Genomic DNA, 27,095 nt, shown 5'->3' on the forward strand with positions numbered 1-27,095 from the left:
CGGTTCAAGTATTTTAATACCTGTTAGGGACCAAGATTAGTTTATATAAGAGCCCAAACTAATAGTCCATTTATTTAAACAATTCTCCCTATCACTGTTGTCCCAGGAGCAATATTTTACATCTTTATTCTGCCTTCACTGGGGTAAATCCCTCACTCCCTGTGTCTCTTAACATGTGATGGACTTAGATTAGGGGAGTAGGAATATTAGGAGAGCAAAGGCCCATGTGGGCAAAGAACAGGGTTTCTAGAAAAATCGTGATAAGAAAACTGCAGTTCCAGAAGTGAGAGGTGGGGGTGAACAGTAGCCCATATTAGCACCTATAAATGTCATTTGTTGCCTGTAACTTGAATATGATAGGTACTTTTTCATTTTGCCATTGATCTTTCTTTTTTAACATTTTATAGCCAGAGCATTTGTTGAACACAAGTGACAATGTCACAATGCAGTGTCACACACCGAGAGTCATCATTCAAACAGTTGCTACAGAGGACATCACTTCTTCCATATCCCAAGCAGAACTGACAGTAGATAATGATATGCACTCATCAGATTTTCCTGAGCCTCCAGATGCCCTAGAAGCAGATACTTTCCCAGATGAAATTCATCAGCCTAAGGTGACTGTAGAGCCATCATTTAATGATGCTCGTGTATCCAAATTCAGTGACCAAAATAGCACAGAACTGATGAATAGTGTTATGGTCAGAACAGAAGAAGACCTTAAACAAGAGGAAGAATCACGCTCTCATTTGGCCTGTACTTACGTTACTGAGGTAAGTTATACTTAAGTGAACAGCCTAGGTGTTCTTGCCTTGAGCTTCAAACCTGCAGTTTGGAAAGAGCTTAGAAATAATTTACCGGGTGATATCCTGTGGTATCGCTTTTCTTTAGACACAAAGTGCAAACCCGTACCTCTGACTGCACAAGTATCAGTCAACCAGCAGTGTTGCTCTGTCTTACCTCTGTCCCTCACTAAATAAAAGCATTCCCTTGGAAACATTTGTTGGAATCCATGGAAGCATTTTCCTGAGGGTAATTAATATAGATCTTTATGGTTTAGCTTAGGAACCTCATGCCATAGAACAGCATTATTTTATAATCAGGGGACCTATAACTGAATTGGTTCTTTTGTCCATTTTAAGACCTTAACTTTCATTTCTTTATATTTTAATTTTAAAACTAGAGGCTCGATGCACAATTCGTGCACCAGTGGGGTCCCTCGGCCTGGCCTACAGGATCGGGCCGAAACCGACTCTCCAACATCCCCCGAGGGGTCCCAGGTTGCAAGACGGCGCAGGCCAGGTCAAGGCACCTCACTGGTGCACGATCAGGGCAGGGAGGGACCACAGGAGGTCTCCAGGGCATGTCCATCCTGTCTCGCTTCTCGCTCAAGTCCTGATCGGCCAGAACCCAGCAGCAAGCTAACCTATGAGTAGGAGTGTCAGCCCTCTGGTGGTCAGTGCATGTCATAGCGACTGGTCAACCGGTTGACTCTCTGCCCCCTGGTGGTCAGTGCCCATCATAGCGAGTGGTTGTGAGCGGCCTTAGCATATCATTAGCATATTACACTTTGATTGGTTGAACAGACCACTGGACACTTAGCACATTAGGCTTTTATTATATAGGATGGGATACTTGAAAGTTAAACATGTTTGGGATCTTAAGGAAAACTAATAAGGAATTTGAGTCAGAATCTCTCTTTTTTTTTTAATTATTATTTAGGATTTAGAGTCTCCTACTATAGAAGAACAAGTTGGTCAAACAACAATTGATGATGAAACAATACTTATTGTTCCTTCACCACATGGCTTTATCCAGGCATCAGATGTGATAGATACGGAATCTGTCTTGCCATTGACAACACTAACAGGTACTGTGTGATATATCTCCATCATATGCCTGGTAAGTCTTAAGGAAACAAATCAGGCAGATATTTAATTCAGTTGTTTTAGTCTTTCTTGATCCAACAATGAAGATTAGTCTTCTTGTTAAATTTTTCACTTTGGTAGAATACATTTTACTCTAGATTCTTGACATGGATTAGGAAATATATATGTTATATACATTTAAGACTGATTTAAATTTAACTCATTACAGATCCCATATTCCAACATCATCGAGAAGAATCAAATATCATTGGGTCATCTTTGGGCAGTCCTGTTTCAGAAGACTCAAAGGATGTTGAAGATTTGGTAAACTGTCATTAGGTAATTCTTAGAAACAGGTAGTTCAGGCAAAGAAGCCACACTGTTAATTACAACATCCCCAAAGAAATAGGAGAAACCCCCAAAAGGCTTAACTTACCATTCCTCTGGCTTTTAAATACATACAGTGCTTAAGCCAAGAACAGTGTTGCTGCTATGACTTTTTACCTCCTTTAAATATATCATCTGCGGTCTAGTCTTATGGAAGTATAGTATGGGAGGTCTTAAATACATAGATCCCTGTGATAAGTGCCATCTGTTAGCAGGGAATTTCATTCACTTCAGCCACTGAGAAAAGTTTTAAATCACCAAAGTTTAACTACTGTGTTTTAGAAATGGCAATATTCATCTCTGATGATCAGATATGAGTCTCTGTCCAGTCCCAAGTAAGCCTGTTTATATTTCATCAACATGGTCTGGAGTTACCAGTGACCTTCTTCAAAAAGATTATCATTAGCTTGAGACTGACCAGCATACAAGGACACAGACCTAGGAGGTGATTGTACTGCAGTTTCCTTTGGTTTTACTGATTGCTGGCATTGGGAGCTGATTCAAGCTGGGTAGAGAAGAAAGCATTAAGAGATAAAAAATATTCACTACAGGTTTTTTTATTATTATTATTATTACTTTAAAGGGACTATAAATGAGGGTAGTGTCAAAACTCAGTTTTCACTTCTTCAGAACCCACTGTCATCAGTTTACAAAATTAGCACTTTGAAGTAAAATGAAATGGGAAGAAAGTAAAGTTCCCTGTCTTATACTATGACCATTTCTTACGTGTTTTACAATATAAAGTATCCAGAAAATAATTAAGGAGGGTATCAGAGTTTGCTGTTCACTTAGTGCATTAGCTGGTGAGGGTGTGATAAAATTTCTCCCTCTCGGGCAATTTTAAAAAACAAAATTTGCTTCTGTAATAAAATGGAACAAATCAAGAGTCATCCCTGTACTAGAGAGGGTTAAACCAAAACTAGCCTCTTAAAGCTTTAACAAATATGACTCTATGGAAAAGTAAACAAAAAAAAACAACCTTGTATAAATTATTTTATTTATTATTGTAATTAGATCTTCACAATCAAATTGTCTTTTCACCGTCTCTGTTTTGTTAATGTGAAAACAAATTGTAGTTTTAAGCAAGAGTTGGTTGCCTAGGGAACAATAATTGTATATTCAGTTTAACAGAAATAAAAGAATATTTGTCTTAAAATGCAAGATTGTTTGTTACATAGCCTTTCGCCATGCCATTACATTATAAAAAATTTCAATTTCAAAAGTGAAAATTACTTGTGCTATTTGAGCTTTAAGGGTTGGAATGTTTAAGTGCAACATCAGCTCCTTAAAAAAGCAAAGTGATCTATATAAAGTCTCCCCTGCAAGAGGGAATTTAGATTTACAGTTAACATGAAAATCATGTATCAGACTTGTGCAGGAGATTCTTCAGCATACCTTATCCAGCTTTTATTCACAGTCCTAATGCATAGCTTTGAAGAGACCTGGTAAGTATTTTCTCCTTGGCAGCCTCACTTTCCCACATCATGGAAGTACAGGTTCGCACATATACATAACATGGTGATAGAAAATAAGATATAGTAAATTAGATTTCTAAATTTCGGTTCTAAGTCTCCTTGTCGATACCAGTAGATCTAAAAGAAGAAGAATTAAATAAAAATTTAAGTAATAGCCATTGGTTCAAGTATTTAAAATATAACTAATTATTTTTCCTCTGGATGAGACAGATTTTGTATTAATCTACATTCCTGAGACTTAATGCAGCCAGAATTTAATCCTCATTATCATTCAAGTAGTACCACCAAGTTTCCACATCCAAAATCATACTGTTCCTGTTTGCTCAGTTAACACTGTTCTATGTTTAAATCAACAGCATCCCCCAATCATTTGGCAAGCATTCAAAAATGTGTACCATTTGGATGTTTTAAATATAGGGTGGGCAAAAGCAGGCTTGCAGTTAAGAGTATGCCAGAGTTTATTCTTTTGTATATTTTCCCATACAAACAAACCTATCTTTCCCCACCCCTTCATATTTAAGTAAAAAATACAATTCCTTTAGATGCTAGAAGGGGCAACAACTTTTTAATTCATATACAATTCAGACTGCCAGTACAAAATTGGGCTTACATACGCATGTATTTGGTTTAAACTAAATCACTGTTAGTCACTTCTGGCTTTAAGCTGGGGATGGGAGGAGAGCATCTCTGGTAGCTTTGTTCCAAAGGCTCCTAAAGTGAGGTGGCCAGTCCTCCCCTCAGATCATAGGACAGCAGAATTGGTGCAGTAGACGTTTAGAGATCCTGTTTAATCTTAAGTTAAATGAGCATATTGCTATTATGAGTCAAGCCCTATGTGAGTCAAAACAAATACTCTTAATGGGTTTACTGTGTTGATTCTGCCTCTCATCAAAGGAAATAAAATAATAACCAACTAATGAATGACTGAACACTTGGCAAATACCCAACTGAGGCCTATCACCATCTTTCTCACCTCAAAGAAAAGCTTTGCAGTAAAATTGAAACTGTAGTGAGAAGGATACAACTGCAGCTCTAGGTTCCCCTGGAGAATTACTTTCATTTGGGGAGGTAAGCACAGAAATTAAAACAGACTTTTTAATTATTAGAAATAAATCCAGAGTGCTAGTGCTGTATCTCTTCCTGTAAGAGCAGTAATGGCCTTTCCCAAAGCCTGCTGAGCCCAGTATGCAGTTCTTGAAGGAACATAAGTAAAGTTCAACAAATTTTTGGCCACCTAAGTCTTTTTAAGTATTTCTTTTTTTCCATTTTTTTAGCACCAAGGGAAGTTTCTCTTTAAGGTTACAACTTTGGGATTTAAGAGAAGAGGAATTCAAATTAAAAAAGAAAACCCTGCAATTAATATTGAGAATTGGGGTTGTTAGAGATACCCTTTCAGACAGACCCAGAGCTGGGCATTTGTCCAGGCACAGCAACCTTCAGCCCTCCAGGATATTCATTTTCAATTCTAAACAGTACTCACAAGTATGCAGGCAGTAATACTACTCAAAGAGATGCAGACAGCAAAAAATATATTCAATGGTTTTGGAGGTGGTTGAGGGAAAACAAAAGCACTGATCAGCGTTACCTGTATGAAGAGAAATTAGGCCTTAGGAGTAATTTGGTTAGACAATGTAATATAACATATACTTCACATTGTAAAATGATATCACCAGATTTGCCTTATGGAATGTTAATTTTAATGTAATGTTTAATAAAATACTTGCTTGACTGTTACTTCATTTAGTACTTCCTCTTTCTTTTTCCTCCTTTATGAAAGGAGACAAAACAAAGAGCAGTATAACTAGCTAACCTTGAAATAATCTCTTAACAAAGATTAAAGAGCATCTTAGCCTCATTCCTAGGATTAATAATTACATTGGGAAAAGTTCTAACCTTTTTGTTATTTTGAATACTCCCAACAACAAAAAATATGACAAGTATGACCAAAACTGTTTTTGCTTAACATTTTGAAGAATATTGAAAGGGATTTTTAATGCCCTATGGAGATCTATTTCTACCATAGATACAGCAATCTATCTATTCTTTTTTATTAATAAGCCTTGTTAACAAATTGCCTAAAATTTTCTTACATTTAATGAATATGCGCCACAGAAATGTCACTCTCAGACTATGGGAAATAGCTTTGTTTTTTTATTTACTGTGATAGCACCAACCTATATTATTCAGGATGAAAAATTGCTGTGTAATATGACCAAATATTTTTAACCCAAAATATGATGAATGTGCTTTAAGGAACAAAGTAAATTTAAGATATTAACAAAAAAAGTGCTGACCTGTAGGGTATGTACAGAAGGGAATTGTGGTAGACACTGACACATTATTTACTAGGCATACTTAGAAAAAATAAGTTATTTGACTTGTACTATTTCACATATCCAACTATGTATGCAGGTGGAAACCAATTTAGCTACTCAAGTTACTAATTGCAATTTTAAGTGGTAATAAAATTGAAAAGTCTTAATGTAATTATGACTGGAATGCTTCACGTGCTGATATGCTGGCCCCTTTTAGGTATTTTTTTGAAGAGTTAACTGAACCACAATACTAAAGTTTTTAAAACTTTGGCTAAGAGCCAGGGTGAGACGCAAAATAAAGATACTTACTAGAATCAATAAGGATGTTAAGATGCCAACAACTAAATTGATGATTCGATCCTGAAAGAGAAAAGAGTTTTTGAGCCATATGGTAGATCTATGGCACTTTCAGAAAAGTACACCACCAGGCAATGCATGATTAAAATGAAGAAACAATGACCCTGCCCCTCTCTTTACACATATACAATTGCCAGAAAGGCAACGTGTACTCCGCCACCAAAGTGGAAAAAAGGTACTCTGGGAAGACAGGGATGTCAATATAAGAAATACTCAAACCTGTAGAGAATTTTTATGAGTTTATTTGAGCCAAATTGATAATTGCCAGGAAGCAAAATCTCAACAGATTTAAGAAAATGCTCCAGAGAATGCCAGTTTTGCACCTTAGTTTATACATTACAATCAAAAGAGGAGCCGTTAGTGGGTTATGGGTTACATGAAATCTATTTGTGACAGATTAGGGAGGCCGGAGAAAGCAAAGCAGGGAAACCTCTGGGATTGGATAAAAAGTAAAATGGTAGACGTACTTGTTTTACATAGGTGAATATAGGATGGTTAACAGTCAACAGTTACCAATGAGGGATTTGTGGTCTCCACAGAGTGGTGCCTCTGCTTTGAGGGGTCTGAAAAAAATTACTTTGACATTCCAAAGGAATGTTGTTATAGATACAAAAAAAAAAAAAACAGGCTTATTGGTAAAGGTGAAAACTGACCTTTGTCAGGGAAGATTTCTAGGACAAGACTACCCACCATAAACTGCTTTTAGTTAAAAGTTTTAATTTAGACCATCCTATGTTTGTAAGGCCACCACACAGGCCTCCTGAGATTGTCAGGTTTAATATATGGCCCCTTTTCGTCCACAGGGACAACTAATGTTTCTTGACAGGATAGGACATGTTTTACACTCAAGTCTTTTGAAGATGGAGAAGGATTCGATGGGGAACATTGAGGCTTACAAAAAATCTGTGTGCTATTAGAACGTAGGAGCAGGAGCAAAGAGACGGAGCCCTGGGATGGCCTCCTAGATCCTTGGTGAAATGAACCAGACTGTAGTGATGTTAATTGCCATCATGAGTTTTTTCCAACTTATTAAATGGGGAAAAGTCTTCAATATATAAACCCCCTGACTGCTTTGTCTTTCCCATCCTCACCCCAACAAACCACAATGGTTTCAAAAGCTGATCTAATCCAATCTTAATTTTTACAGGTTAAGGTAGGCCCAGTGAGTGTGGTTAAACAGTGCCTAAAGTCACACAGCAAGTTAGAAGCAACTTCAAAACAGGGTTCCTAAATCAGGTCCTCTGATTAGATTTAGCTTCAGTTATGGGGACTAAAAAAAGTTAAATACTTCACATACATGTTACTAATATTAATTATGCAGATCATATATATGTTTTAAGTTATAGAAGTTGTTTGTAGAGGTCACAGAATAAGGTCATAACGACTTAAGACCTGATGAGCAAACACTACTGTAAGACCAATAAATACCAAGCAGTCTTATTTCTGAGAAAACTGCGTAATGAATCAGTAATCTCACAGACTGTTTTGGTCAAGTTTTAGCAGAGAACAGCAGGATATGGGATAAACAAAAGCTCAGAGATGGGAAGGGTATAGGAACCAGCACAAAAGAGCAGCTGAACCCTCATTTCATAGTGAAAAATAAGAATCCAGAGTTAAGAGGCAGGCAGAGCTGGGAGGCACGAGTGAAAGAAAGCCAAGTATTATATGGGGTGTGCCTAATCTAACCAAGGACAAGCTCTGTCCAGACCAAGGCCAGTGCAATGTTACATGGTTCAAAGGAAACTGAAGACCTGCCACACCCTTTCTAATCTAGGAAGGCTCAGACCATATCTTATCACCGCCTCAGCTAGAGGAGCCTACACAGCACATAGTAACCTGGAATTCCAACCATTTTTAGAGAAGAGACCCAGGGGCTAGTAACTGGTCACTATTATTCCCACACAACACAAATTTTAAATGTGTGTTTAACATAAATGTGTATATGGACCACTCTACCTTGTGAAAAAGGTTCATCTAAACTCTGATGGTCTATGCTGAGAAGTCAAGAGTATCTGCTCTCATCTATAAGCTCCAGGGATTTGCAAAAGCTTAAGGAAGTCTGCATACCTTCCAACATTCCTCTTACCAATAGAAAGAAGCCAGTGAAGATGTTCAGGTGAGAAGTAGCCAAGAATCACTAATCTCCAAACAGCAAGTTGCCAACCAGGATGTGTGTGTGTGTGTGTGTGTGTGTGTGTGTGTTGGGGGAAAGGGGGAAATGGTGAGGAATAGTAACTATGCCAGAAGTTTTTGCATATCTATTCTAAAAGTCCTGGGATGAAATGGTATGAGAGTCAAACAGGGTCAGGGAAATTGAAAACTTGCCCAAGTTCTCAATATCAATGAGTGATGGAGACAGACTTCAATGCCAACAGAGCAGATTCCATTTATCTTCCTCACTGGAAGAGCAACCTAGAATGCTACTGCTGGTCTAGACAAAGATACCAAGTGCCAGTTGACGCCTCAAAAAGCCTATTGGCCAGGTATTACAGTGTTTATCTTCCAGGAGTGAAGATTTCCTCATAAGATTGTCGGACTTATCCACGTAAGCTTAACTGGTTTTAATCACTCATGAAAATATAGCTGAACTAATGACTACTACCCCGCTTGCCTTCTAGACAGTTCACCAAACGGAACGCTGAGGCATCTCCATGAATGCCGGTTATTCGACTGTTACATCGCAGTCTCTCTGGACTCCCAGGATGGGATGAACTATTTGGCAAAGGGCAGGAGTGTCTCACAGGGTATTTTTTCTCCAAGCCAAGACCTTGGATTCAGACCTTCTGCTATCAAAGTCACTATGAGTCCAGGCCAAAGAAACAGTTAACTTCGGAAGACCTAGCACTCTTAGGCTCTTTCTTCTAAATGCTTGCTACCCAAAGTGTGTTCTGTGGGCCAGCAACACTGGCCCCAGCTGAGAGCCCGTGAGAAATGCAGAATACTGGGCCTCACTCCAGAACCCCTGAATCAGAATCTGCATTTTACCAACTCCTCAGGTGACTTTTGTGCACTGCTCTGAAGTTTAGATTCTAAATGAAACCACTTTGAATACTGATTAAGTCCAAGTCAAAGGTGAGAGGCCTTTCCCTGGGCCCAGAGATTGTTTTTTCAGGGCTTTATTAGCTCCCCCAGCTCCCAGTCTCCAAAGATAAAAGAATAGAGAACAACTAAACAGCCAATTAATCAGTATTTCAGGAGTTTTAGAATTGATAGGCTCCAAATCAGAAATAGAGCACTTGGGGAAAAGAGACTACTGAATTTAATCGTTGCTGTTAATGGAATGAACTGAAACTCAGATTATTTCCACTAGTATAGCTAGTCCCTATTATTCTAATTTCTCACAGAAACTAGCGCTATCTCCTCCCCAGTTTTATTGCCCTTTTCCATCTACCAATACCATTCTCCCTTCCCAGAGCCTTAAATTTGTTGCTTATTTTCACTGCCCAAGGAAGCTTGACAGGATCAAAACCAGCCTTGATCCTTACCTGCAGAGAGGATAAGATAGGGAATCAGGATGTCCTTCCCAAAGACAAATACTCGGCAACAGGTTGAGAGAGTCTTAACTCATATACATGCAGATATGAGCACATGAACATAAAAATATACATGTATAGTCTTGAGAAGGATTCTGATATAACCTCACAAGTTATTTGTTCATTTAAACATTATTTCAATTTTTCAATAAAAGAAAAATCCATCTACTATATTCCAGATGCAAACACACAACAATGAATAAAACTCTCTCTACCTTCAGGAAGTTTACACTATCCAGAGTCCCAGAGGGCACTTAGGAGAAAGGAAGTGAGGTTCCTTGGCCGACAGGGAGGGAAGAGCAATAGTAGAAGCCACATCTTCATCTTCCTTTGAAATGGGGAAGGAGAAAAAAATGGACATGCATGCAAATGGCTTCTACCTGTCAAACAAGTAAGGAACACCTTATCTCCTTTTACCAATGGGTAACTAGATTCAATGACACAGGTAATGGTAAGGTCTCCTATCCAATGCTTTATACAAAATGCAAGCCTAACCAGCAGTTCAAAGGTCTAAGAATCCTTACACCAATACAAGTGGTCCCTGAAACTAGAGTCAAAAGACCAAGGTTTTCAATGGCGTTCTGCCACTGGCTAGTTATGTAACTTTAAAAGGATCCCTTAACCCATTTGGGTCTATCAAATCAAATGATCTCTGGTCCCTTCCTGCTTTAATTTATGGCTCTGGATCATCAATCACCACTTGGGCCAGAGGAGAAGGCCAACTCCCCAGTAATCAAAAAGTAGAGGAGCTCCCACCCAATCTTGCTTGGTCAGTCATTAGCCAGCATCTTGCTACAAGACAGCGAACCCCAAACCGATTTCAAATGCTCAGCTGTTTAATGATGGCTTTGGAAGGAAATGGGCAATAACATCCCAAATGACCAAACCTGGCAATGGTCCTCAGCAACCTGGAAACATCCTAGTAGTCAGTTTGAAATGCTAAGAAGAGTCATATCATGTTTGGCCTTCTATTTCCACAGCAATTTATGTTTTGCCTCCTTCCAAATGGACTTAAGGACTTGTGCTACTATAGTAAAACTCATAACCCATTTAAGCAATAAAAAGAGCAAGAAATAATTTCTAAAGGGGTTTTGGGAATGAAAAGAAGTGTTTATGGGGAAAAAAATTCACTAAAGAAAACTCTTCTGCTTTAAGTTCAAATGTTAGTAGGAAGATTCCTGGCAGCCAAGTGGGATATTCAGGGGGTTTATAAGTTCTCACTAACAAAAGCAAGCACGCTGGGTCACAAGAGGCAAACTTCCCCTGAAGCAGAGTTTGTTGCCTGGGTCTGCAAATACAGGGACAGAACATGCAGCACTCCATACACAGTAGTTTCTTCTATTGACCCATAGAAAAGCCAAAGGCACAATGCTCCCAAAGGAGTAAGGGGTGGGGTAGGAGGTGCGACGGCTGACATGCCACACTCCCAATGTGACTGCTTATCCTTCAGAGCTCAACTCAAACATCACCTCCTGAACACCATCCTCTGGCCCCTCCCCTCAGGACGTGAGCTGTTCCTGTCCCAGGGCTCCAGGATCACACTGACAGCATTTTCCTGACAGTGCCTCTCACAACACAGGCTACTCTCACCACTCACCTTCCTCAGAACAGTGAGTGGCCTTGCTGCTCCAAGAGGGACACCCAGCAGCACAGGGGCTAGCGCAGGGGTGGGCAAACTTTTTGACTCGAGGGCCACAATGGGTTCTTAAACTGGACCGGAGGGCCGGAACAAAAGCATGGATGGAGTGTTTGTGTGAACTAATATAAATTCAAAGTAAACATCATTACATAAAAGGGTACGGTCTTTTTTTTTTTTTTAGTTTTATTCATTTCAAACAGGCCGGATCCGGCCCGCGGACCGTAGTGTGCCCACGGCTGGGCTAGGGCCTCGTCCTGTTGCCCAAAAGGACATGTCTTTGCCAGCCACGAAGGCCCCGCATCTAACGGAGGCTCCAGACTAGGCTCCACTGACTCTATGGAAATTATCCATAGTGACCGGCCTGAGCACAAGCCCAGTTATGCGGGTTCTGCGACAGCAGGACCAGCACGGGTGTGAGAGGCATGACGGCATTCCTGCTGAGGAGGTCGTCCTTCACGCCTGGGGAGAAGCGGAGCAAAACAGAGAAACCCCTTGCAGAAGAGAAAACCCCGCGTGGACAACGCCACGAAGACATTCCCTTCCACACTCCAGAGAGACGGGGGGAAGGGGTTAACAATGAGAACTCCATTTTTGGTGTTACAGGACTTCAGGTTTAACGGACAAAATTTCCAGCCCATTTGTCATATGTGAAAATTAACACCCTGTTAATTTTAAAAGGCTTTTAACCAAAGTGTGCCTAATGATTAAATTAACAGGGTATTTTTGTTGTTATTATTAATTCACTGTTATTTTTAACATATTTTAGCAAATAGGCCATATGTTAAAAAAAAAACTATTTTTTGCTGACATAAATATTACATATCTACAACCATATCCATATTTAAATCCAAGAGTCACCACTTGTAAACAATGTTCAGTGAATGATTAGCACATGATCACACTGCATCAGTTCTGTTGCCACGTGGTGTGACTTTCTGAAGCAGTTTTAACAGGTGTGGATGATGTTCCCACGTGATGCTAAGCCACGCCCGAGCCATGCACATTTGTTTACTTGCAGTGACTAGTAAGTGCACACATTTACTAGACCTATTCAGTATAAATTTAAAATTACAATAATACAGAGAAAACTTTTCTGTGAAATTAAAACTTCCATAAATACTTAATTTTAATTACACAAATATGTCTACAACTAATTTGTCAAATTTCTAACATAGGCATTCGAAAAACCTACTTTATTATATAAAGGACTTTCAGCTTTAATGGAAACCCCCTTGACCGAATTAGTCCTTTATATCAAGGTTTTACTATACTTCTTTCTATGCAACTCCATAAAAGTCCTTCTCTTCAGACAATATCACAGGTAGCCCTACAGACCCGCAATCCTTCTCCAGGTGTTCTCAGTCTACAGGGTCAGTCTTCACACCCAACCCCACCCTGAAAGTCTGTCCCATGTGAGCACCCTGTCTCTGGGACTATAGCGTTCTCCCATGCTGGATTTCCCTTGCTGCCTATCTCTCTGAACAGTCTCCCCAACAGAGCCCCTGCTACCCACATCTTATCCCACATTCGCGGGGTCAGAAGTGGGGGGGGGGGGGGGGTCAAGGCATTCCCTGCTCCCCAGGCCAGGCTGACAGGGTAATGTCAGTAATATCCTCTGCTATGGTCTGAATGTTTGTGTCCCCGCCCTTCCCAAATTCATATTAAAATCTTAAGGCTCAATGTGACAGTTTTAGGAGGGTGGAGGCCTCATAAATGGGATTAGTGACCTTATTTAACAAATGAAAGGCTCCAGAGAGCTCCCTAGCCCCTACTGCCATGTGAGAATACACTCAGAAGTCTCCAACCCAGAAGAGGGCCTTCACCCAGTCCTGCAGGCACCTGATCTCAGACTTCCAGCATCCAGAACCATGAGAGAAATACTAGTCTACGGTATTCTGTTCGAGCAGCTGGAATGGAATAAAACATCCTGTTTCTGAAACGTATGTGCCCAACTAGTCTCATGCCAACTTCTTCCCTGTTACCTCAATTATTTCAGCACCAGCTTTGCCACATCCCTCTTCCTCCACCCCTCTGCTCTACTGCCTCAATCTGGGCTTCACCCACATCCACTGACTACACCAACCTCTGGCCGTGGAGTCAGCAGTTTCAGCAATGCACAGAAGACTTCCTGGTGGATATGCTCATCTGCTTCTGATGCTTTGAAAACCCAGCCCCGAGTCACCCTCAACACCCCAGTTGCTTCTGTGCTGGGGTGAAGCCTGTGAAACTTCAAACGGTCCTAACTTAACTCCCAGTTTACTCGTCAGCCGCCTCCTCTGCACTACAAGGTCCTGGAGGCTAAGAGTCTGCCATGTGACTGAGAGAGCAGAGCTGCCACTACCCAGAGGGGAGATAATGTTCTTCTGACTGTACAAAGGTGTCACCGTATTGGTGGAAAGTGGCACTAGTCATTTCCCTCAGCCAATCACAGTGCCCAGCATAGACCAGATGCTCAAATAGTAGCTAAAAGAACAAACTAACTGAGTGTACCATAAATTCATGTTTTTGGCTGAGCTTTCACTGTTTTTCCATGGCCTTTTATTTGGGTTGACTCTTTGTCTCTTTCAAGAAAGTAGTTTAGAAGTTCTACCTCAAACAGGTTCCTGGTACCACTCTTGAAGACTATACAGCAGCAGGAATTCTTACATACACAAAAAGGCCACAAAAAAAAGAGAAAAACTCCTCCCCTATTTTCATTCGACTTCTGGCTTGAAGAGGACCAGAAGGTGATCAGTTTTTCTGCCAATCCTGCACCCATCCTCTGGCTCAATTAATTATCTCTGTCCTCATCTCTACATTGAATTTCTTCCTTCATGGAGTTTTGGCCTCAAAAACCTCAACTCCCTCAACATTAGAAGAGCCTTCTATCCATCCTGTTTCAGCTTTGATGTTAAGCATTCATTCTCCACCTTTTTTCACATGCTACGCGTTAGGAAGTTAGGAAGAAAATAAAACAGGGTAAAAGAAGAGTAACCAGGGTGGAAATTGCGGGCTTAGTTTTAGTCAAAAGAATCTCCTCAGATGATGTGACATTTGAGCAGGGGCCTTTATAAGAAAAATAAATGAAACATGCAATGACCTGAGGGAAGGATATTGCAAACAAGCCAGTGCAAAGGCCCTGAGGCAGAAGTGAGCTTGGAAGTTAAAAGGAAAAAAAGGCCAGACTCAGCTGGTGTGGCTCAGTGGTTGAGCGTTGACCCTTGCACCAAGAGGTCAGTGGTTCAATTCCTGATCTCAGGCTCATGTCCAGATTGCATGCTCAATCCCCAGAAGGGGGCATGCAGGAGGCAGCCAATCGATGATGTTTCTCTCTCATCAGTGTTTCTAGCTCTCTCTTCCTCTCTCCCTACCCCTCCCTCTCTAAAATAAATAAATAAATAAAAACATATTTTTGTTTAATACTACTTTAAAAAAAAAAAAGGCCAGGATGGCTGAAGCTTAATAAGGAAGAGAGAGAAGAACAAAGATTTGTTTAATGCCTATCTTCCCTGCAGTACATCTATGCTCCATGAGAAAAGATATACTATCCAGCACATAGCACATTTCCTGAAATGAAGTATGCACACAATGAATAATTGAATAAAAAAAATAGGTACATGCACACTCAACAACCTAAAGCCTCCAGAAGAAAATCATATTCCTTAGCACAGCATTCAAGACTCTCCACCCAGCCCCGCCCTTCCTCTGACCCTGCCTCCCAAGTTCAAGAGTCCAATCACAATGGAACCGTCACAATGCCTAGCCACTTCCTATACTTTCCAGCTCCTATCCCTTTGACACAAGCTGGACCTCCTGCTTGGGACTTCCGGTCACCTCCTCTTGTTAAGTCTTAGGTCCTGCTTCTAGGTCTAAGATTCAAAAACCCTCCGATCTGACATCTCCAGGAGAATTACTCCCTTCCTCATGCTCCCTGGCACTTTGCTCATCCTTTTATTAAAGGGTTCATCCCTCCCCCTTATTATCCCTAGCCCACACGTTCTTCGGGTCACTAAAGATAGTGACTGCCTTGTGAGGGAGAGAGAAGAAAAGCAATCTATTCAGCATGTTTGACATGTCCAAAGGGCATGACCTTCCTTCCCACCTTTGTTAGCCTAGGAGTGATTCAGACCCTTGAGCCATATCCAACAATTTTGCAATTTGGCGTCCAAAGTTCTTCATTTCCCGAACATAAGGATTCTCATACGATAAATAAAAGGCCAATTCTCAGAAATGATTTTCCTTTTCTTCTTCCAAATCGTCAGGAAAGCTCTGGAAATGGCTGGGTGGCACGCTTAAGGGGCAGCCTTCTGGAACACACCTACCGGGAGGATGCAGGAGGAGGTTTGGGCCCAGCTGAGCCAGTAGGTTTAACCTGGGTCCCCAGAGGTACCTGGCTCTGCCTCAGCAGGGGCCTCCCCTCACGCTGGCACCAGGGACAATCCTAGGGACATCACCCACTGGATGGAGAGTGAGGGGACACCTTTTCTCTGATCAAAGGTTCTACCCTTCTGAGACGTGCCAAAGAAACACCAGACCGAGCGGTGCCAGCGGATGCGTGAGAAAGGATTTATGAGCGTGCAGGCACGCCCGCACCTGACAGCCTCACGCTCTGAGCTCTCAGTGCGTCCACATCCTCCACGGCTTTGTGTAGCCCTGAACACCGACTTTCCCCTCACTTCTCTCTCGACACAGTAAGCACACAGACATTTTTACATGTTTCTCTTATAGCACAGATTCACATTTTGAAGTAAGTATCTTTCCACTGTGAATGTTTTTGTATACCCACTCTGCCGGATGCTCTTTCTCACAGATACATGCCCTTGAAATACATTCTTTTCACTGAAGCACCATTTATGAAAATCAGATTACAGTAACAATAGCAAACAAACATATTCCATATGTTTAAGGAGCAAATGATCCCTAGAGTTGGCAACCATAGGAAGTGCCCTATTTTTATGTGCCAACGTTCAGAATGAGAGGTATATAGTAAAGGACTCTGAGGTTAGGAGATGACACATGACTTAGAGTTATTCTCCTACCATATGCCTGCCTTGCAAAAGTCACTTAACTTTTAGGCCTAAATTCCCATATTTGCACAATGGTCAAATATGCAAGGTTGCTGTAAGGTTTAGGAGATACGACACATAAAGTGTCTAGGACAGAGTAACTGACATTAACAGAGAATTGGTAAATAGTTGTCAATATGGTGTTAGCGTTATTTCTACCACACCTAATGCCCATCTTCCCAATGAGATGAGGCTCCTCAGAGATGTGTGGGAGCTGAGTGAGTGCCATGCCTTGGACCCAATTTCTAGGGCAGCCCCAATTTCAAATGCATTCCATAATTTCCACAGAAACACATGTCCCTATGGCAGTTCAAAAACATGGTCAGCTATACATGGTCTATGGATTGACCCTAAGGTAAAAAAAAAAAAAAAAAAGACTCAATTTGGTAGACCCAGCCTATTACCACAGACCTGAAAAACCCATCTACAGAAAAGAAAACCCAGCAGACTATCCACTTATGAAAGGCCAGGTATCAGTTTAAGTGTTTTTATGCAATACTGTATGTATTCCTACCAGCCTTTTTGCGGAAGCTCAGCAGGGAGAGGGGAGAGTAAGGACCTTAACTGCAGGAGAGCCCGAAGCACCACTTCCCGTTTTGGCATCAGCATTCCAGGTTTCTTTCTGAACACCAGCTTCTGCCTGTTACTGTTGTTCCAGGAGCTCCCAAGAATGCAGGTTACTTTTTGGTGATGCCAGATTATCACTTCACTGTAAACCTAGTATACATAAAATCAAGGGCTAGGCAAAGCATTGTGCCTAGTGCTATGGAGAAATGAGGGCACAGCCTCCTCCCCACAAGGAGTGTATACTCTGGTCCAGAGACAACCTATATATAAATCCCTCAAAGCACAAGGAGCAAGTGCTGGAGCGCCTCTGACTGCCAGGCTTGTAGGAGGCAAGTGTGGCTGCAGGCTGGTTGTAAGGAAGGCTCTGAGGTGGAGAAGTAGGCTGAGCAGAATCCATAAGTTTGGAGAAGACAGGGCAGGGTGCTACAGAAAGGAGAACATTTACCAAGACAGGGAGGCAGCTAAAGGAAACGGGTCCATGAGAAGGTGCCAGCCTGGACTGGGCTTCCATGGAGCCTGGGTGAGATCCAGGATGTCAGCCCTCCCTCTGCACCAGCATCCTCTGAGGAGCTTTCTAGAAATATAGATGCCTGAGCCAAACCCCCAGAGAGTCCCAGTCCTCTGGTCTGGGGGTGGAGAGAGAACACTTATTAGAACAGGAAAGAAAAAAGGCATGGCCAACCATCTGCCTGAACTCTTTCTCCAGCCCAAGAAACTGCAACTAAAGTGAGAGGCAAGAGGACAACTGATCTGGTCCCTTCGATGACTAGCTCTCCTCTGAGGACCACCCCGAAGTTCTGTCAAAGGAAAGAAGCTAGAAACCCTGGGAGGACAGCCTTTGGGGCACTGGGCAAGGGAACAGGCAGCTGGCAGACACAACAATATGAACCACAGCTTTGTTCTTTTGTTGTTGTTGTTCTTTTTTTTTTTTTAAATATATATTTTATTGATTTTTTTACAGAGAAGAAGGGAGAGGGATAGTTAGAAACATCAATGAGAGAGATCGAACAGCTGCCTCCTGCACGCCCACAACCAAGGTACATGCCCTGACCGGAATCGAACCTGGGACCCTTCAGTCCGCAGGCCGACGCTCTATCCACTGAGCCAAACCGGTTCGGCCACAGCTTTGTTCTTAATAAAGCAGCAACCCCCTTACCCTTCACCCCTCAAAAGGCAAGAAGTAGCCCTCTAATCTTACACTAGTATTTGCAGAAGCCAAATGCCCCAAGTTTGAATTGCTTGAATTGGACTACACATCAGAAAAAAAACCTTGTTTAACACCTTAAAAAACAACAACAACAAAAAACAAACAAAAAAAAAACAGGAAGAGGGAAGGGTACATGGAACTTTTGCCTTGTAACCAAAAATCTGAGACTCAGGGCCCAATTTCTTGCCCCCTATACAGAGGTTCCCCCTCCAATATTACCTGAGTCCAGTGATGTGCCTTCCTCCAAAGTCACTCTTCTTATATCACATCCAAGTAGGAATAAAGGGAAAAGAACTGTCACCACCCTTCTTAAAGGATGAATCATGTACTTGGTGATTAGTGAAAATCAATAGGCTGAAAATCAATAGGCTGGTCTGGAAACCGGTTTACACTACCTCCCATCAACTGCACTAGGTTTCTCCCCCAGACAGAACCATCCCCTCCTTCCCCTTCGAGGTTCACCAGTTTAGACTGGCTAGAATGATTTCTGATGATCGGGCAGTGAGCTAGCAAATCAAGACTGCCTTACAGGCCCCAAGGATAACTTAATGCCTATCCATTACATCGAAAGATTACCCCAAGTGCGTGTTGTCCTCAAGCAAACTTCTAAAGGTAGCCCTGGGCAAGAGAGGGGGAATACCTCCAGGTTACAGTTCACACTAGGGGAAGGAAAGGAGAAGCAGGGGATGGAGATTCCTTGAGTAACACTTTCAAACCCTAGAAAGTGTCCCTTGAATACTCCTGGGTAGGAGGAGGGGGAGATAAGAATTGGGCAGGGCATTGTGCCAGTGCTAAAGACTTGGCCACCAAAGCAGTACAAAAAGCACTACTCTCCAACTAGAGTCCCAATGAAAATGAGCTTATTACAGGTTCTGAGAAGTCCCACAGACTATGGAACCACCCTAACTAATAGCCCACTTGCTTTAAGACCGGGCTGTCCAATACAATAGTACTCTAACTACATGTGGTTACCGAGCACCTGAAATGGGGCCAGTCCAAACTGAGACAGGCTATAAGTGAAAAATACACACTGGAGTTCCAAGGCTTAGTATGAAGAAAAATTGTAAGACTATATATTTCCATTTATACTGATTACATAATAAACAACTGTATTTTGATTATATATTAAAATATTTAGGATGTATGGAGTTAAAACTAATTTCACCTGTTTATACTTTAAAAAATTTTTGTTGTTGTTAATCCTCCATTGATTTTTAGAGAGTGTATGGGGGAGGGGAACATCAATATGAGAGAAACACATGGATTCTGCCTCCTGCACACGCCCCAACCAGACCTGGGATCAAACCTGCAACCCAGGAACATGCCCTTTCCTGGGAATCGAGCCAGTGACCCTTTTGTGCATAGGCCGATGCTCTTAACCACTTAGCAACACTGGCCAGGGCTGTTTATACTTTTTTAAAAAATACATTTTTATTGACTTCAGAGAAGAAAGGAGAGATAGAAGAAACATCAGTAAGAAACATCAATGATGAAAGAGAATCATTAATTGGTGGTGTCCCACACGCCCCCTACTGGGGATAGAGCCGGCAACCTGGGAAGGTGCCCTTGACTAGAATTGAACCCGGGACCCTTCAGTCCGCAGACTGACGCTCTATCCACTGAGCCAAACGGGCTACGGCTGTTTATACTTTTTAATAGGGCTACTAGGACATTTAAAATCAGGTACGTGGCTCACATTATATTTCTACTGGATAGTGCTTCTTTAGAAATGCGAAGCTACGGCACATGAAAAACCTCAGATAGCCTGGATTGCCATGGCATTTGTGCCAGGTCTGCTTTTCTTCTAAAAGAGAGGTAATCTATCCCAGAACTTGGGACAGATAAAAAAGATGAAAAAAGCACCCAGACATTCTGCCCGGGGTATAAGTCCATTTAGCATTATGTAATCCCAACGGTATCAAGGAATGAGGGAAATACTTCTTAGAAAAACTGAACAGCTTTCCTTCTTTGTCTTATCCCTTAGATATCTATAATAATAAAAGCATAATATGCTAATTAGACCAATGTCCTTCCTGATGAAGCCGGGGCTGCGAGGGAAGCCCGGAGCCTGAGTGCCTGCGGGTGGCTGGAGGGAAGGCAGCCAGGGTCCTGGGTTCCAGAGGGAAGCCCGTGCGGGCAGCCCGGGAAAGAAAGGCCTACTCTTGCACGAATTTCGTACATCAGGCCTCTAGTTTACGTAATAATAGAGAACTGGCTACTTTTGCCTTTCATTCCATAACTCTACCTGTAAAGTTATTCCTAAATACCGTGCTAAAGAGTGAATAACGTTGGAGTTCAGTGAGTGAAATCATTGTGTGCAGCCAGTACAGAGGAAGACAGACGTTCCCTCAGGGACTGCCCAGGAGGGTGCTGCTCAAGGCCCAATGGGTTATATGTTTATTATTCCCTAGTAGATCTCACTGTCTTTCACTCACTCCATGACCATGGGTGACCACTGCACCAATTTCCTGTGAAAGGGTAATAGGTAGGTGAATGTCTACCACGCTTTTGAAGTACTATACCTGTCAACTCACGAAAGGGAGGCGGTAAAACCTAACCAGAGAGCTAGTTGTGTGACCGAAAAAAGTAACCTGCTTTGTGGTTCAGCTTCCTTAGTTCTAACAAGAATAACAACACACATCTTACCAAGGAACTTGAGGATCAAAGGAAAGAAAGCTGAATCCTAGCAGTTGCTGGCACTACGCAAGAGCAGTCTCTTTCTAGACTCCTCTACTCTGTGGGCTTCAGTCATCTCTGCCTTAAAGTTAAGGTCCAGACCTTTCTAGATTTAAAATTGAGGAAGTAAGCAGGACAAATAGGTAGTTGCAGAATAGCCAGAGATGTAGATTACAACATAGGGAATACAGTCAATAATACCAAGAAAAATAGGTGTAGGGCCAGGCTGGGGGACCACGCTGTAAGGTATATGATTTTCTAACCACTTTGCTGTACATCTGAAACCAATACAGAATAGTATCACATGAAAACTAATTTAAAAATACATTTTAAAATAATAAAATTGAGAGACTGTATGGCCAGTTGTTATAAGGTAAATAGAAGGACTCAGAAGATCTGTCACACTATGACAAGAAGTGGGTTTTCCCTTTTCTAGATTTTCTCCTCTAGAGTAGTTCACTAAGATTAAGTGTCACTGTGAAGTGGCTGTTGTGTCCAGTTTCCTGGCATCTGAAAGAGAGCAAACTGGGAACAGCTGGATGCAAGTGCCACTGAACGGTTTCTCAGGGGCCCAGGAATCCCCCCTGCTCGTCAGTGCCTGTCCTGCAGGGGACTGCACCACTGCAATGTGTCCTGTCCTCTCATTGTTGAAGCCCCCTTCCTGTGCCTCACCCACTTCAGGTCCTCAAGTAAAATCATTTGCTGTCTTTGAAGATGGATTCCTCTCCTTCTTCGGGCCTACCACCTACTTAAAACTACCATGTCTTCTCCCTCCTCAGACCATCCTTTCTCTGTTCTGTACAATTTCTCCACATCCAATCATTCTGTCATCCCCATGGAGGGCGCTCAAAGGACCTGTGAGTAGCTACATCTACTGTTAAAACGCCTAAAGCTGCCTGAGTAGTATCAGGGCTATATACTCTTGGACTAAAATGTATTCAATAAACAGAGGCATATTTGGAATAGCAGTTTTTGGACGGATTTCAAATGGATCACAGGCAATAGGAAACTTAGTCATTGACTATTTAGGCCCAAGCAAGAAAACATCAATATTTCTAAGTATCTATATAAATCAACAAGTCCAGTCCTAGTCGGTTTGGCTCAGTGGATAGAGCGACGGTCTGCAGACCAAAGGGTCCTGGGCTCGATTCCCATCAAGGGCATGTACCTCGGTTGCAGGCTCCTCCCGGGTGAGGGCCCTGGTCCAGGCTCATGCAGAAGGCAACCAATCGATGTTTCTCTTGCATTGATATTTCTCTCTGTCCTTCCCTCTCTTCCACTCTCCCTAAAAATCAATGGGGAAAAATATCCTCAGGTGAGGATAAATAAATTAATCAATCAATCAACAAGTCAATTACCAACCAAGTCATCTACCTCAGTACTCGGGGGCTATGGGGCTAAATGAGGTCAGAATCTGCATCCCACAGAACCCCAATCTGTGTGCCAAGGCCCACGGGGGAAACAGCTGGGCAGCCAGATGCCCTGGGTCTGATCCCTTCAAGCAACAAGGGGCCTCCATTCTCCAGGCTCCAAATTCCTCTTCTAATCAAACTCCAGTTTAGAGGCATCCGTATCTAAAAGCTCAAGGCTACCCTAGAGTCTACCCCAAGCCGCCCAAATAAAAGTGACCGGTGTCTCCTCTGACCCCTCTATGCCCCGTCATAACACAGATCTCATGGCATCACGTGGGTTTGCATGTTTCCTCCACCCAGCTGGGTTCCTTGCACCCCCAGGACCCCACCACATAACGCTCGATAACGTGAGCAGAAAGAGAAACATCTGCTGGCCTAGCGCCATCCTTCTCAAGCCAGGTGCACCGCGGGCTGCGATAACGCAAAGCCACACGATAACCAAGGAGCATCTCCCTCGAGTTAGGCTTAAAACATTTTCTTCCTAAGACACTTTAAGAGAAAGCAAAACCCACATGGCGTGTTTGTTTTTTTAAGAAAATAAAATAATAATAATAAAGTAGTCGTCTCCTAGCAGGCTGGCAGCTTCCAGATTCAGGGCCCCGTCCCAGGCTGCGGGGTGCACAGGTCCCTCTCCTGCCCCGGCCGAGGCTGAGAAACCCAAGAGGAGGTGCGCTCCCAGGCACCCAACTTTTTGAGAGACTGAAAGCAATTTGTCGGGGGTCAAAGGCCACCCGCGCCACTTTTCCAGGTGAAACCACCAACAGCAGCAGCACAAAAAAGAGCTAATCTCGCCCAAACGACTGAGAAGAACAGTGCTGAGGCCGGGAACGGGCGCTCTCTTCCCCGCCTGGCCCAGGACGTCCCACGACGAGGCTGGCGAGAAAACAGACTCTGCAGACGCCTGAAATAACGCACCATGGCTGGATCGGTCCCGAGACCCTTGACCGCTTCCTGCAAGGGCGCCAACCAGAAACTCTCACTTCTCGCCCCGGCAGCCAACGAACCGTTAATGGCCCTGGATCAACAGTAACCAGAGGCGCCGCCGGGGCGGGGGCGGGGACGGTACGGAAGCCGGGGGCGCACAGCCGACGCCTCCCGCAGGTCAGCTCCCGGGCGGGAGCGCAAACGCCCCCGCCTTCCGCGCTCCACTCAAGGGCCCCAACAGCCCAGAACTTGGCGAACTTCCCTCCGCGCCCGCCGCCAGGCTCCAGGCCACCCGCGTCCCCGAGAGGGAGCCGAGTGGCGGGGCAAACACCTTCAGAGGGAGGCGGGGGGGTGGAAGAGCCGGCTTTCTTCCTCCAGGTCCCTCCAGGGGCCGCGCAAGGGTCCCGCCAGGACTCGGGACGCCAGGCGGACACACAGACGGACAGACACCCCCGGGCCAGGCGCCCCTTCCGCGCTCACCTTGGCCGACGTCTCTCCGAACAGCGGTCGGTTGTCCAGACCGCTGGTGCCGTAGGTCCGGGTAGAAAAGTCCTCCATGTTGGGGCTTCTTCGCTGTCCCCAAAGTCACTCAGCACCGAGCCAGCATTCCCTCCCGAAGGGTCAGGTCCGGGCTCCCCGCGCCGCCTGCTCAGCGGGCGCGCATCGCCGACCCCGGGCGGTCCCGGCGGCGGGCGCTCAGGCGCGGGGGGCCAGGCGGCCCCGCCCGAGCCCCGCTCGCCGCCGCATCCTCCGCAGCTGCCAGGGGAAGTGAAAGGAAACACCTTTGGCCGACTCTGCGCGGGAGGGACGCCCCCGCCCGGGCAGCGCCACTTCCCCAAATCTCAGCGCCGCACCGGCCGCCCGGCAGATCGCTCCCCGCCCGGCAGAGGGGCGTCCCCCTCGGCCCGGGACCCCGGCCCGCTCCCCAGCCCACCCCCACGCCGCGAGCGCGCAGACCTTCGGGCCCCGGGGAAAGTTTTCCGGGGAGAACTCGGGACCGGCCCCGGCCCCTCCTCACCACCGCCTCCCCCGGCCCCCGGCGGCGGGAGAAGTGAAGTTAGCGGCCGAGCAGAGCCGAGAGCTCCGCGGAGCCTCCCGCAGCGCTGCGGGCGCCGGCCGGCCGCTCGGATCCCCGCGCGCGCGGCATTACCTGCCGCGGCTCCCCTCGCGCTCCGGGCGGAGAATCCCGCCTCGGCCCCGCACAGATCGGCCGCCCTTCCGGGAAACCCGCGCCCGCAGGCCAGACCTCGGCGCCCCCGGCCGGCCGCCCGCACGCTGACGAGTCCCGGCCGCGCTCGGGACCGCGGCTGCCGCGTCCACACCCGCGCGGTACTCGGTGCCGGGGCTGGGGCGCGGGCCGGCGGAGAGCGGGCGCACGGGCCGGGAGACGCGCGGCGGGCTCCCCTCGGACCTTCGGACCTGGACCCCGCGCCGCTGTCGCAAACCGACTCGGCCCGCCCAGGCCACGTCACGGCCGAGGCGGCCAATCGCGCGCGCCGAGGCGACGCGTGGGCTGCGGAGCGTTGGTTCTAGAGGTGCCGGTTGACGCCCGGCGGGACGGCCGGCTCCCCGGCGGCACGTTTCCCAGCGTCTCTGTAATTCGCGTCTGCGCGAGCCACGGGAGCAAAGAACATCTCTGAAGACAGCTTTGCGTTTGGCTAAAAGCATCTTCAAAACATAACCACCCCAGTGTTTGCACAAGAGGACGGAATGGGGTCCTCGATAAATTTGGTTGAGGGTCTGGATGTCTTGTGTTGCCCGTGATAGGGATCCTGTGTGGTTTACAGAAACAGCGGGGGGGAGGGAGGTAATGAGTGCGAGGTACCTCTTGGACTTGCCTGCTCATCCTGCCAGTGCAGGTGCTGACTAAGCATGTTTGCAGCCACAGAGAGCGGGTGCCTGTCAACCTCTTCACTGCTTAGAGTGCAGAGAACTGCAGGTGGATACACTTCTAGGCAAGCAACACAGCATCACTCTGCATCTGGAGTCATTTATAAGGATACGACACAAACACAGGCAGGCTAGTGTCCGTGGACACGACAACTCCTAGACTGAAGGAAGCTCTAACAACATTTGTGTGCACGGAGGGCCCGTGTTGGCAACAAGAGTCCAAGCCAAGATTCCAGGTGGTCCCTTAACCGTTCAGGACAAGGGATGAGGACAAGATGGACACCTGGCTGTGGCTTTGGAATTTGCAACACTGAATAGAATCGGGTATTGTCACTGATCTACCAGTTATGTATTTTATAAATGATCTCTTTGTTCAGGACGTTTTGTTATCACAGGAGTTTTTACCCACAATTGTTTACCCAGTTCTGTTAGAAAGTTGATTGGCCCAACAAATAACTTTCTTTTACTCATATTCAGCAACATTGATTCACAAATGCTTTAGAGGACAAACACTTTTAAGACAGGCAACCATCAAACTTCAATTCCACAAGCTATGTGATCTTGGGCAAGTTATCTAACTTCTTTTGAGCTCCTTTTTATGTAAAAAGGGAAGATTGATAACAATAAATGAAACTAGAATATCTAACTTTATATATATATATATCGCATAAGTATCCAAATGGTTGTCATAAATAGTGATGGATGCTATGATCTGGACACTATGGGATGCTCTAAGTGTATGTAGGGCACCCATAGCCTCAGGTGGCAGGGGAAGCTTCCTGGAGGAGCCTTCTAAATCAAGACACCCCCCAAGAAAAGAGGGTGATTTAGCCAAGGTAAAGAAGAGACTCCAGAAGGCTGGCCAGAGAGACCAGATGCTGTGTAAGGTATATTTGAGGAGAGGTTGTGTCAGGGATAACCACTCTCCTTCTAGAGCTGCTTGGTCTCTTGTCTCATATCAATGTTGTGCCTTTGCTCCATTCCCCCCCCCCTACCCCCCAAGAACCATTTTCATCATGATTACTACTCCCCAAAACTTCAACTTAAATAAGGCGTTAGCTTCATTTTGGGTACTAAATGGGGAAAATGGATCTTGAAATGCCACTGCCCACCACTGCTTTAGAGTTTCCATCTCTACTTTTTAGTTCAGATTCACATGAGAAACTTTGGTCCGATGAGTCCAGATTATGGATTGGTTTCTGCTTGTATCAGGTTCTCCACACCCAACCAGCTAAAGCTGGGACCAGATAGAACATCTCTTCTAAGGTCCAGCCATTTCAGCAGAGCAGGATAGAGGACATTTAAATAAAACACAGAGTATGTGTGATAGCCAATGACAGGTTATCCAGTGTCTTGCCACTAGAAGTGTGGTTCCCAGACGACCAAATTGAATTGCCTGGTAACTTGTTAGAAATGCAGAGCTTCAGTACTACCCCAGTTCACTGAATCGTAGTCTGCATTTTAATAAGGCTCGCAGGGGATTTGTATGCACTTTGAAGTTTGAAAAGCACTTCTTTCATATATCTCTAGTTTTATATACTGGGCCACAGGCCATATAGATGACCCTCCCAAATACCATAGCTCCTGGTATTTTTTTTTTAATTGTGCTTTCGCCACTCGTTTCAATGCAACATTCTGAACTTGGTCATCATTCAGAACTGCACCATGTTGGAACTATGTCCAGAGAGACCATTGGGTGTGCCTTGTCCCCCAGTCCTCCCTCTCACTCCTATCGATCCTCCAGCAACTTCATTGTCTCTGACCCTTTGTTGTCTTAACTTTCTCCCTGTCGATCTACTT

General features: G+C 44.4%; 2 protein-coding genes across 2 annotated transcripts in view; one reads left to right on the plus strand and one right to left on the minus strand.

Moving 5' to 3' along the window:
• Nucleotides 1-3,414, plus strand: part of DMTF1 (cyclin D binding myb like transcription factor 1) — a 48,051-nt gene extending 44,637 nt beyond the window's left edge. The window contains exons 16-18 of the mRNA XM_081101914.1: nucleotides 408-773; nucleotides 1,723-1,870; nucleotides 2,098-3,414. Coding sequence (XP_080958040.1) covers nucleotides 408-773; nucleotides 1,723-1,870; nucleotides 2,098-2,207 — 624 coding nt within the window. The 3' untranslated portion in view covers nucleotides 2,208-3,414. The remainder of the gene's footprint in view (nucleotides 1-407; nucleotides 774-1,722; nucleotides 1,871-2,097) is intronic.
• TMEM243 (transmembrane protein 243) lies at nucleotides 3,262-24,087 on the minus strand. The gene is made up of 4 exons (XM_081101915.1): nucleotides 23,886-24,087; nucleotides 6,355-6,405; nucleotides 5,211-5,315; nucleotides 3,262-3,847 (listed from the first exon to the last, which is right to left on the minus strand). Exons 1-4 carry the CDS (start codon nucleotides 23,961-23,963, stop codon nucleotides 3,725-3,727), a joined length of 357 nt encoding a protein of 118 aa, XP_080958041.1. The 5' UTR covers nucleotides 23,964-24,087; the 3' UTR covers nucleotides 3,262-3,724.
• Nucleotides 24,088-27,095: the final 3,008 nt, after the last annotated feature.

This window comes from Myotis nattereri (assembly GCF_964212035.1).
Source record: "Myotis nattereri genome assembly, chromosome: 11".
Classification (NCBI taxonomy): Eukaryota; Metazoa; Chordata; class Mammalia; order Chiroptera; family Vespertilionidae; genus Myotis; species Myotis nattereri.